This window comes from Phascolarctos cinereus, unplaced genomic scaffold (assembly GCF_003287225.1).
Source record: "Phascolarctos cinereus isolate Bilbo 61053 unplaced genomic scaffold, phaCin_HiC Scaffold_1;HRSCAF=81, whole genome shotgun sequence".
Taxonomy (NCBI): domain Eukaryota; kingdom Metazoa; phylum Chordata; class Mammalia; order Diprotodontia; family Phascolarctidae; genus Phascolarctos; species Phascolarctos cinereus.
Window position 1 is genome coordinate 12133581 of NW_027555514.1, and position 13413 is coordinate 12146993.

Sequence of the window (13413 nt, forward strand, 5' to 3'; positions counted from 1 at the left end):
TCCGGAGAAAAGCTTTGAGTAGAGGTTGAATGATCCATATGTCCATAAAATCATCATACTGGTCTACTTGAAATAAGCAACATCTTGAGGCACTGGGTGCCTTGTATACAGTCAGAACTTAATAAATGCAGTAACTCAGTTTTCAGATAGATTTAAAGCTGTTACCACTTGAGAGGTAAGGGAAAGGCTATAGATTGATTAGCTAATTGAATAACTGGTTAGGCTGCCAGGGAAATGTCAGTAACCCAGCAGACCATCGGAATGCCATTAACATGGACTTAACTCACACCTGAACTCTAATAATGTGTTAAAAATCAAAATTTGCATTATGGAAAATTGCAGACCTAAAGCAACACCTCTCCTCTGAGCCTTTGGCTGTGTGGTCATACCTCCCTTTCAGATTCCACTGATCCTTTAGGTACCTTCTCCTCCTGGCAGCTTCTTCAGACTACTCTTATCCTAAAACATTTTAATCCATTATATACTCATAAGCTTTTCTATTTAGAATTTTTAAGAAGAATTTTAAAATATTCCTTACAACTTGTTTAAGTGCTTTCTTTTATTAGTATTTCAGTTGAATTCATCAAGCATTTATTAAGCAATGTGGCAGGCACTGTGGTAAGTGAGAAGGATATGCAGACAAAGTGAAAGATTGTTTGCTCTCAAAGAGCTTATATTCTACTGGTAGAGGGGAGAGGATCTGACATGTATTGGGGTAATCAAGCATAGATGGGTCAAATCCTACCTTTGATACTTTCTGGCTGTGTGACCTGAGGCAAGCCTCTTGCTTTTCTGGGCCACAGTTTCCTCATCTGCAAAGTGAGGGAATTGGACTATATGGATTCTGAGCTTCTTTATTACTTGAATTCTATGACACACTCATCGTAAAGTACCACAAAGCTATCCAAAACAGCTTCAAATGGGAGAGAGGCTCCTATGAACTGAGGGGAATTCCCTTTGTTCGGGCATCCTCCGATCTGTGATTTGAAGAAAACTAGGAATTCTAAGAGGTAGCAGTGAAGAAGGAGTACATTCTAGACATGAGGGAACAGGCTTGTAAGGTCGCAGATGTAATGACATGAAAGAGCTCGGTGGAGCCAAGATGGCAGAGTAAAGAAAACACTCAGCTGAGGTCCCCCAATATCCTCCTCCAAAAAACTTCAAAATAACGTGTCAAGTTGAAATCCAGAGTGACAGAGTCAACAAAAGGTTGGGGTAAGATGTTCTTCCAACCCATGACAATTCAGGAGGTCAGAAAGAAGGATCTGTGATGCTGGGGCAGGGGCCAGTCTGGAGTACATGTGGATGCAATGCCAGTGGCGGACTAGGTAGTGGTGACAGAAACAGCAGAAGCTTTGGATGTTCTCAAGTTAGAGACAGTAAGGGTACAGGGCAACAGGTCAGAAAGAGATTGTAGAGGACCCCTGTGCTAGCACTGGATGTAGGAACAGATAATGTTTGGCAACTCCATTGCCTATACCAACTTCTCAGTCACCGTTAAAGCTCAGAGAAGAATACCTTCAACCAAAAGGAGCAGGGACCCTGAGGAAGAGTATCACTTCCAGCCACAAAGATGAAGGAACCCTAAAGAGCAGTATCAATTGAAATCCCAAGGGATCAGGAGCCATTCCTTAGTAAGGACAAGAGAGTGGCCCAGGGAGGTGAGCGGTGACCACCACTCTTCACAGATCACAGCACTTTGAAAGCACCAAAAACTTGCAAACCCCTAGAACTAGCTCTGAAAACAGCAGTATGAAAAAAGCCTGAAGGTTGAGACAGTGTCTTTGCCCTCCTACCCCTATGCCAGGAAAAGAGTCCAACTTTAACATAAAATTAAAATCAAGAAATGGGCTAATAAAAATGAGCAAACCAAAAAAAGAATAACCTAACCATAGAAAGCAACTATTGTGACAGGGAAGATTAAAACAAACTCAGAAGACAATGAAATGAAAATATTTACAAGCAAAGCCTAAAAGAAAATTAAATTAGACACAACAAAAAATCCTGGAAGAGATCTAAAAAATATTTTCAAAATCAAATAAGAGTAGTAGAGAAAATTTTAGGTGAGGAAATGAGAGGAAGGTAAATAAATGATGAAAAGATAATTAGCACCTTGGTAAAAAGGGGGTGGGGAAGACAGTAAAGAAAATAAAGCCAAAATAAATTGACCAAAAAAATTAAAAAAGAAGTACAAAGGATCACTGAAGAAAAGCATGTCTTAAAAATTAGAATTGGGTAAGTGGAAGCTAATGATTCCATGACACATAAAGAAACAATAAAATAAAATCAAAAAATAATATAGACAGACAGAGAGAGAGAGAGAGAGAGAGAGAGAGAGAGAGAGAGAGAGAGAGAGAGAGAGAAGAAAATGTGAATTATCCCATCAGAAAAATAACTGACTTGGAAAATAGATTGAGGAGAGATATTTTAAGAATTATTGTGCATCCAGAGAAAGAAGTGATAAATAGAAGTAGGTATGAAATAATTTTACATATATATGTGTATATATATGCATAAATATACACATACACATATATTATACATATACCTATTTTCATCTCTAGGACAGAGGGGAGGGAAGAAAAAATGAAATTTACATGATAGTTTTATTGTATATTTTAAAGGAATAGTAAGTTCTACATAGAAGATTTGTACTTTCATGTACAACCATCTTTTTATTGCATTATGCTATGGACATATATGTTTTATTCCATAAATTAAAAATAATATTTAAAAATAAAATTTAAAAATAAATTTTAAACAAAGGATTATTGAACTACCTGAAAGCCATGATTAAAGGAAAAGCCTGAACCTCGTATTTCAAGAAATTATGAAGGAAAACAGCCCCGATATCATAGAAGCAGAATAATACAGAAATTGAAAAAAAATTACCCATCACCACATGAGAAAAATCCCAATATAAAAACTCCCAGGAATATTATACCCAAATTCCAGAGTTCCTGGATCAAAGAGAAAATACTTCAAACAGCCAGAAAGAAACAATTCAAATATTATGGAGCCATAGGGCAGGATCATACAAGATTTAACAGCTACAACATTAAAGGAGTGGAGGGTTTTGAATACAATGTTCCAGAAAGCAAAAGAGTTAGGATTATAACAAAGAATAAAATACACAGCAAAAATATATGTATGTATATACATATATATAATATATATATGCATGTTTGTGTGTGTATGTGTATACTCTCTCTCTCTGTCTTTCTCTCTCTCTCTCTCTCTCTATATATATATATATATATGTATATATATATATATGTATATATATATATATATATATATACATATATATATATATACATGTGTGTGTGTGTATAAAATTTTTAAATTTAAAGTAAGGGGTTGGAGCAGAATCTATTATGCCTCAGCTGAGGCTAAAAAAATAAAAGGTAGGGGCAGCAATTACGATCTCAGACAAAACGAAAGCAAAAATAAACCTAACCAAAAGAGATAAGTAGGTAAACTACATCTTTCTAAAAAGGCACTGCAGTCAATAAAACAATGTCAGAACTAAGTCTATATGCACAAAATGACAGCATCCAAATTCTCAAAGGTAAATTTAAATAAATTACAGGAGGAAATAGATAATTAAATTGTAGAAGCTGGATACCTCAATGTTTCCCTTTCAGAGCTAGATAATTCTAACCCTAAAATAAATAAGAAATAAGTTGAGATGAATAGAATTTTAGAAAAGTCAGATATAGACATCTGAAGACAACTGAATAGGAATAGAAAGGAGTATACTTTTTTCTCAGCTATACATGGCACCTTCACAAAGAGTGATCATGAATTAGGATGCAAAACCTCACAACCGAATGCAGAAAAGCAAAATGTTAAGTGCACTCTTTCCAGAATATAATGCAATATAAATACATTTAATGAAGGGCCATGTTAGCATAGATTAAAAATTAAGTAGAAACTAAATAATTTAATTCTAAAAAAATAAGTAGGTCAAAAAATAATCATAGAAACAATCAATTATTTTATTAAAGAGGACAATGGAAGAAAATAATAAAATTTGTGAGTTGCAGGCAAATCATTAATTAAAGGAAAATTCATACCTCTAAAGGGGTACATCAATAATAGAAAGGAAAAGTAGATCAATGAATTTGCCTGCAATTAATAGTAAAAGAACAAGTTAAAAATCCCAATCAAACACCAAAGTTGAAATCCTGATTATCAAAGGTGAGATTAATAAAATTGAAAGTTTAGAAAAAATCTTTTGAACTAATAAATAAAACTAGGGGCCAGTCTTACAAAAAAAAAATAGATAATTGATTGGTTCATTTGATTTAAAAAAAAAGAAAGAAGAAAGCTAAATTACCAATTTCTAAAATGAAAGGGGTGAATGCACCACCCATGAAGATGAAAATTAAAGCAATTATTAGCAGTTCTTTTGACCAACAAAACTTTAAGTAAAACTGACAATATAAGTGAAATGGATGAATAGCTACAAAAATATAAATTGCCAAGAATAACAGAAGAAGAAATGGAAATCCTTAAATACCCCTATCTTAGAAAAAGACATTGAACAAGCCGTCAGTGAGCTTCTTAAGAAAAAAATTCCCAGAGGCAGCTAGGTGATGCAATGAATAGAGCCCCAGCTCTGAAGTCAGAAGCACCTGAGTCCAAATCCAGCCTCAGACCAACCACTTGACACTTACTAGCTGTGTGACCCTGGACAAGTCACTTAACCCCAATTGTCTAAAAAAGAAGAAGAAGAAGAAGAAGAAAAAGAAAAAAAAGAAAAAAAATTCCCAGGACCAGATGGATTTACAAGTGAATTCTGCCAAATATTTAAAGAACAATTAATTCCAATGCCATATAAACTATTTGGAAAAAAATGGTAAAGAAGTTCTACCAAATTCCTTTTTATGATATAAATATGGTTTTGATACCTAGGGATTTTGATTTCAATTTTGAGGGTTTTGTTACTAGGGAGAGGAAAAACAGAGAAAGAAAAATATGGACTAATTTCCTTTGAGAAAATTTATGCAAAAAAAATTCAATCAAATATTAGCAAGAAGATTGCAGCAATCTGTCACAAAGATCATACACTATGACCAGGTGAAGCTTATCTCAGGAATGCAGGGTTGGTTCAATATTGGGGAAACTATGTGCATACCTGACCATAGAAATAATAAAAAAATAATTTGGTTATATGAATAGATGCAGAGAAAGCCTTCAACAAAATACAACATCCATTCCTATGAAATACATTAGAAAGCATAGGAATCAATGAAACCTTCTTTCAAATGATAAGTAGCTCCAACTAAAATCAAAAGCAAGCATTATCTGTAACAGGGATAAACTTGAAGTCCTTCCGGTAAGATCAGGATGAAGAAAGGGTGTCCATTATCACCACTAGTATTCAACATCACACTAGAAATGCTAGCTATAGCAATAAGAAAAAGTAATTGGAGGAATAAAAACAGACAGTGAAGAAAGAAAACTATCCATCTTTCCATATGATATGATCATATACTTAGAGACCCCTAGAAAATCAACTAAAAAACTAGTTGAAACAATAACTTTAGTAATGTTGCAAGGTATGAAACAAACATATAAATCATCAGAATTTCTATATACTACCAACAAAGTCCAGAAGGAAGAGATAGAAAAAGAAATTCCATTTAAATAACTGCACACAATATAAAATAAGTGGGAGTCTACGTGACAAGACAAACTTAGGAACTATATGAACACAATTATAGAACACTTTTTACATAGAGTCAGATCTAAATAATGGGAAAGATATTAATTGCTCATGAGTAGGCCATGCCAATATAATAAAAGATTACAATTCTACCTAAGTAAATGTATTCAATGCCACACCAGTCAAACTACCAAAGAATCATTTTATAAAGCTAGAAAAAATAATAAAATTCACCTGGAAGAACAAAATGTCAAGAATATTAAGGATATTTTTTAAATGTGAAGGAAGGTTGCCTAGCAGTACCAGATTTCAAACTGTATTACAAAGTGATGATCATGAAAATAATCTGGTACTTGTTAAGAAATAGAATGATGGATAAGTGGAATAAAAGAGGTACACAATACGTAGTAGTGAATGACTTCACATGTATAATCTACATCATATTTCTTGCCCTCCCAACAGGGCTAGGATGAGGAAGGAGAAAATTTGGAACCCATTTTTAACAAAATAAATAAAAATTAATTTTAAAATAATGTTAAAGGGAAAACCAAATGGCAGACCAGTTGGACAAAGAAAAGTCTGCCAAGGTCTTTGATCAGATTCTGCCACAGACAATTCCAATGTGCTGGCCTGGAGCAAGCTTTATCACCATGCAGACCTTCAGTTTCTTTTTTCTGTACAACAGAACAAAAATTGCTACAGTGTCTAACTCACAATGTCGTGAGTATCAAATGAGTTAATGCATTTGAACTTTGTGAATCTTGAATGCTATATCAGTGTGAGCTATAATAATGTTTTCTCTAAATAACTTTACTTATACTTTGTAAGCCATCAGTAAATATTTGTTGGTTTCATTGATTCATGAATGTAATCTCTCACATTAGAAAAAAATTAAGAAATTTTACCTTCTGTATCATGGTTTGTGGAGGAGTTTTGCTCCTCCAACAAGTTTCCTTCAGACCTTCTCCGTGGAACCCCTTCAGACTTCAAGGGAGCTTGTCCACTGGCTGCCATTTTTCTACCTGTGGTAAGTAGGGGGAGAAGACAAATGCCCATATAAAAATGTTAGAAATGTTAGAAAGTAGATGAAGATGGAAAAACCAAAAGTGTTGCATGCATCTAAGTAGGAAAGTGCATAAAAGCATCCTACTTGTCCATGGATTTCCCTACGCATGATGACAACCTTGTATCCTGGGCAAGTCTAGAGACCCCTTCCCAGAATCACTTTTTTCAAGACATAAAATAAAATGCACATGGTTAAAAAAGAACTTCATTATATTCAAATACAAATAGCAATTTTTTTTAAATTGATGGATTCCACCTTAAGAAGCCAGAGGGTAGAGTTCAATGATGCAAACTGCAAAATGAGTTTATTTGAAAACCGCCATCAGGAGGCAATGGCACGAGGGAGTTATTAAAAGCCAAAGATGTCCAAGGTAGGTGACAGGATTTTGAGCTGAAGGAAACCTCAGAGGCCACACACTACAACCTCTTCAATTTACAGATGAGGCTACTGAAGCCAAGAGAAGGAAAAATGGCTTCCCAAAGACAACACAGCTAGGAACTAGCAGAGGTAGCATTGTAATTTGGATCCTGTAACTTCAAGTTTATAAGTCTTTATACTATACTATAAAGATCATCACTATAGGAAAATGAGCTTGTTTTCCCCCAAACACACTCTGAATTTATACCAATTCACTGTAGCTTCCCCACATACCTAAATGTTGCTATATTTCTTCTCCAAAATGGTAATTTCTTCTTTTACCCTGTAACCCAAACAAATAACAAAGTCGTGCTAGTGACAGTGATGGAAACTCCCAAAATCTCAGAGTTGGAAGACGTTTCAATAGCCATATAATCTAAAATGACAAGGGGTCACCATTCTCTGAAGAATCCCAGTACAGTGGCCACCTACCACCTACTAAGGGAGCCCATTCCACTTTGAAACAGCTGTAACTAGTAGGAAATGTTTCCTTACATCAAACTGAAATGTTTTCCATATTGTTCACCAAACTAAATTAAAATCCAGTTTCCAAGATTTATTAAAATATCAACAAATGATATGTGTAGCATTCCCTTGATGTAGCCACCTGGTTTCCCTGTGAAAAAGGGAGAGCAGATAGCCTGGTAAAACTTGTTGAGACCCTGATGGCTCTTTGTAATCACTGTTTCCTTTTCTGTATGTTCCTAACCAACCCTTCATTTAAAAGAAATATTTTCATTGGCCTCTTTGTTACATCATTTAGACTCCCCAATCTATCCATCACCGTTATCCCTCCCAAAGAGCTACTCCTTACTTACAAAGATTAAAAAAAACGATTGGAGAGGTGGGGGAAGTGCAACAAAGTACCCACCATCACTAACCAACCGTTCTGCTGTAGCGCGTAATGGGCCCCACCTGCAGTGTCTCAGCTCCTCAAGAAAACAGGGTAAGGTGCCTTCTCGTGTCTTTCCCTTGGGGCCACGCGTGGTCCATACGATTTTGCAGAATGCAGTTTCAATTGTTTTACCCTTTGAATTGTATCTCTATACCCCACCATAATAGAATGTTAGCTCTTTGAGGGAGGGGGAGGCTCTAAGACAATTTCTATTGATATCTCCAGCCCCTAACCCAATGTTTAGCAGGTGTTTAAGAGATAATTGTTGACATGATTGGACACATTCTGGAATTTTCCAAAGGAATTCAAGTCAAGTTCTCTGGCCTTCAGTTTCAGGCTCTATCCCCTTAAAAATCAGGACCCCTAACCCCTTCTCTAGTCCTGCTGAGCTTGGTCATTTCTCCAGGTTCTTTAAAAGATCACTTACAGTGGTTTGGCAGCTGTACCACCGCTTATTCTGGGGTGTCCATTTATATTTGCAAAATTTTAGATCATTTGTATGGCACTTTAAAGCTTGCAAAAATACATTTTTCGTAACAGTCCTGTGAGATTGATAACACAAATTGTATTGGTTCAATGTCAGGGATGGGGAGAATGAGGTTCAGGGTCTCCCTACTGTTCCACACTGACTTTGAAACACTGAAAGGGTGTCCATGTCCTCTGGGTATCTTAAATCACATCATATCTTCTCTATAGAGAAGATGTAAACCATAATAATAATAAAACATTTATATAGCACTGACTATGTGCCAGGCACTATGCTAAGCTCTTCATAGTTATTATCTTATTTGAACTTCATAACCCTGGGAGTCAAGTGTTGTTACTATCCTCATTTTACATATGAGGAAACTAAGGCAAACAGAGGGTAAGTGACTTACCCAGAGTCACACAGCTAATATGCCAGATTTTAATGCAGGTCTTCCTGACTCCAGGCCTGATGCTATATCTACACCACCTAAATGATAGAATGGGCCTGACACCACCTCAGTTCTGGTCATCTGTTTTTGACAATCAAAGCCCTTTCCTGTGAGCCAAAGTTTGGCTTTAGCTCTTTCTCCACATCCCCTTCTCAGATTTGTCTCAATCATCATCCCTTGTGTTAGCATGGCCTGGGATTCTGGAGCTAAAAATCTGTTCTCATGAACTAAAGGCAGCTTTTTGAATTTGAACCATGCTCAAGAGCTCATCTTCAGTGAGTCCAAAGAAAGTCCGTAGGATACATCAGTTTGTTTCTAATACTCTTTATTTCCTTACAGGGTTTAGGGCAAGTGGCACTCATTTGAAGTCCATCAAAGGAAAATCAACTCACAAAACATCTCAGAGAAGTTGAGACTTTCTCCATTGATTAATGCTAAAACACTCTAACATTGGGAGCCAAGACTGGCTGTTTCTTAGTAATCATCCACTTAGTAAAGGAAGAACCATTGAAATGTGTGACATACTTAGAGGGCTTCTAGGTTGTGCCAATTGCTTTATTTCTCTTAGCTCATTTGAACTTTCCAACATTTCTATGAGACTTTGACTATTAGTCACCTCTTACAGAGGAGAAAACTGAGAAACTGAGAACTTGAATAACCTATCCAAGGTCATATGGCCAGTAAATGTCTTAGGTTGCATTTGAACCCATATCTTCCTGACTCCAACATCAATGTCTACCTAGTATCCCATACAACCTCTAAATAAGTGATATAAGCAAGACACCTATAAGAATATGAAAATATGAAAGTTGTGTCTTATATTCTCTGTTTCTATAGATCAGGTCAACTTGCCCAACTTTAAAAAGAAGCAATTAAAATGACTAAATGCCAGTTTAGATTCAGACTCTCTTGGTGATTAGGGAGTTGGCCTCAGAGTTGGGAAGACATCAGTGAGAATCCTGCCTCTAGCACATACACTGAAAACCTCTCACTATACCCAGGCAAGTCTCAAAAAATAACAGCATTGCAAAAGGATTTTGTCTAGCCCAGCCAGATAAATTTGCATGGATATGCCTGTCACATGCCAGGCAGCTCTAAGAGCAAATGATGCTGGGTTCCAGATGGTTCTGAAGAGCAAACTGATCCAAGTATTTGATGGCTTTACTGTGAATATATTTATGAATGACCTTTTAAAGCCTAATCAAGTCAACAGACACCTATTGATTGTGTACTCTGGGCAAGGCCCTTCTCTACAGTACTTGGGAATTCCCAAATCATTGCTAAATGTTCTCAAATAGATTTTACACATAGGGAAAAAATCACAGAGTTTTTTCAATGTCAAATCAAGTCTATGGAACAGTCAAAAAAGAAGCACCCTCTTGGTCTCAAAGTACACGTCCTGAATGCATCAATTCTATCAGCCAGCTTGGTTGGGATGATGGCTCTTTCCATGGTGACCTGTCTCAATATTCTTCATTAGCTTCCTTCACTCTAGTGCAACAACTTCAATAACCCATCTGGTGAAACATAAGTTGCATGACAGCAGGAGTCGTGCCATATTGAAATTTAGCATCTCCAAGACTGTCTACTCCAGTGATCTGTACGTACAAATGCATTTTGAGAGCCTCCACACAAATGCCAAAGTCTGCTTTAAAGGATCATAGATTTAAGTCTAGAAGTATATGCCAGAAGCCAAACCCTCCAATTTATATATGAGGAAACTGAGGCCCAGGAAAGTTGAGCAATTTGCTTAAAATGCCATGGGTATGAAAAATCAAAAGTTACCTCCTGAAAGAGATCCCCAAAGTAAAACTCCTAGGAATATTGATGCCAAATTCCAGAGTTCCCAGGTCAAGGAGAAAATATTACAAGCAGCCAGAAAGAAGCAATTCAAGCATTGTGGAGACACAATCAGGATAATACAAGATTTAGCATCTTCTACATTTAGGGACCGCAGGGCTTAGAATATAATATTCTAGAAGGCAAAGGAGATAGGATTACAACCAAGAATCACCTACCTAGCAAAACTGAGCATAATCCTTCAGGGATAAAAATGGAAATTCAGTGAAATAAAGGACTTTCAAGCATTCTTAATGAAAAGACCAGAGCTGAATAGAAAATTTGACTTTCAGATACAGGACTCAAGAGAAAAATGAAGAGGTAAACAGGAAAGAGAAATCATAAGAGACTTGTTAAGTTTGAACTGCTTGCATTCTTCATGGAAAGATGATATTTGTAACTCATGAGTCCTTTGTCAATATTAGAGAGATTGGAGGGAAAAAATTATAGATAGATGATAGATAGATAGATGATAGATAGATAGATAGATAGATAGATAGATAGATAGATAGATAGATAGATAGATAGATAAAGGGCACAGGGTGAGTTGAAGATGAAAGGTTGATATCTGGAGAATAAAATTAAGGGGTGCAAGAAGATTATATGGGAGAAGGAGAAAGGGAGAGGTAGAATGGGGTAAATTATCTCACATAAAACAGACAAGAAAAGGCTTATACAGTGGAGTGGAAATGGAGGAAGGTAAGAGGGAATAAGTGAATCTCATTCTCATTGGATCTGGGTTAAGGAGAGAATAACATGTACATTCAATTGGGTATGGAAATCTATCTTACCCTACAGAAAATAGGGGGATAAGGGGACAAGAGAGCAGGAGGACAATAGAGGGGAGGGCAGATTGGGGGAGGGGGAATCAGAAGCAAACACTTCTAAGGAGGGACAGAGTCAAAAGAGAGAATAGAATAAATGGGGGGCGAGATACGATGAAGGGAAATATACTTAGTTTTTCACAATATTACCACTATGGAAATGTTTTGCATGACTACACGTGTATCACCTGTATCGAGTTGCTTGCCTTCTCAATGAGGGTATAAGGGAGAAAATTTGGAACCCAAAATTTTAAAAACAAAAGTTTAAAAAATTGTTTTCATATGCAACTGGGAAATAAGATATATAGGAAATGAGTTCTAGAAATCTATCCTTCCCTACAGGAAAATTGAAGGGAAAGGGGATAATAGAAGGGGGGGAGAGATAGAAGGGAGGGCAGATTAGGGGTATTCAGAATGCATGCCATCTTGGGATGGGGGGAGGGATGAGATGGGGAGAAAATTTGGAACTCAAAAATCTTGTGGAAGTGAATGTTAAAAAGTAAAAATAAATTCATTAATTTAAAAAAAAAGAATGAAAAGTTAGATTTGAACCCAGATACTCTGACTCCAGAGTCAGTGTTGTTTTTACTTAACCACCCTCCTCTCCTTGGTTGGCTATAAAAGAGGTGTCAAATACACAGCCAGAGGGCCACATAAAGCCCACAACCCTTCTAAGCTCAGTTCAAATCAGAACAAAATGTAATATGAAAATTTTAACAAGATAAACAAAAATCCAATAAAACATAGATAATATTACATTTTAAAGCCAAGTCGCTACTTGGCATGCAGGAATCCATGTGTATGGTTTCGTGGGCCCCATTTCTATTTGAGTTTGACACCCCTGGATTGGAGAATCTCTCTCTCTCTCTCTCTCTCTCTCTCTCTCTCTCTCTCTCTCTCTCTCTCTCTCTCTCTCTCTCTCTCTTCTCATACTTTAACTTAGACTCATTAATAGCCTGGGTAAGTTGATTCTTAGGCTAGAAATTTTCAGACCTGCCAAACAAAAAGCCATGAAAGTTTGACTCTACCCTCCTCCTTAGTAATTAGGACACTGACTTGCCTCAAATCACTTTGTGAATATATTCTGTCCCTCTGTCTCTGTCTCTCTCTCTGTCTGTCTCTCTCACTCTGTTTTTGTGTCTCTGTCTCTCTGTCTCTACCTGCCTCTCTCTCTCTCTCTCTCTTTCTCTCTCTCTCTCTCTCTCTCTCTCTCTCTCTCTCTCTCTCTCTCTCTCTCTCTCTCTCTCTCCACACAGACACACACACACAAACATACACCCACACCCATATCCTATATTGAGAGAGAGAGAGAGAGAGAGAGAGAGAGAGAGAGAGAGAGAGAGAGAGAGGCAAGGAGACAGAGACAGAGTATTGCAAGGTAATTTCTTACAATGCCCTCTGTATCAGAAGGCCTGAATACCCTCATGGTCCCAGCAAAAAAATCTCCTTTCCCATCATGTTAAATTATAGCTTACTCATGGAGTAACTGGTAATTCACCAGGAAAAAGTAATACAAGCTCCCTGAGGATGCAAATAATTACCTTTCAATAACATCCAAAATACGAAATTGAATTATAGACATAGATTTACAACTGGATAGAACTTTAAAGGCCATTGAGTTCAATCCCATCATGTTATAAATGAGGAAACTGAAGCTGCCATCAGTGAAATGATTTGCCTAACTTCCCACAGCAGAATCCTGGAGTCAAGGAATTTGATAAATAGAATAAGAAACAATCTCAGAGTCTATCTAGGCCAAGCCATACACAGAAGGAAACCCA

General features: G+C 36.7%; 1 protein-coding gene across 3 annotated transcripts in view; it reads right to left on the minus strand.

Annotated features, from left to right (window-relative positions):
* Nucleotides 1–13413, minus strand: part of MACC1 (MET transcriptional regulator MACC1) — an 89877-nt gene that overhangs the window by 52038 nt on the left and 24426 nt on the right. For 2 of the 3 annotated variants that reach the window (XM_020993410.2, XM_078154499.1), the window contains one exon: nt 6580–6696. In XM_020993410.2, coding sequence (XP_020849069.1) covers nt 6580–6696 — 117 coding nt within the window. Of the gene's footprint in view, nt 1–6579; nt 6697–7391; nt 7441–13413 lie in introns of all 3 variants that reach the window. The other variant, XM_020993412.2, reaches the window with a different exon arrangement.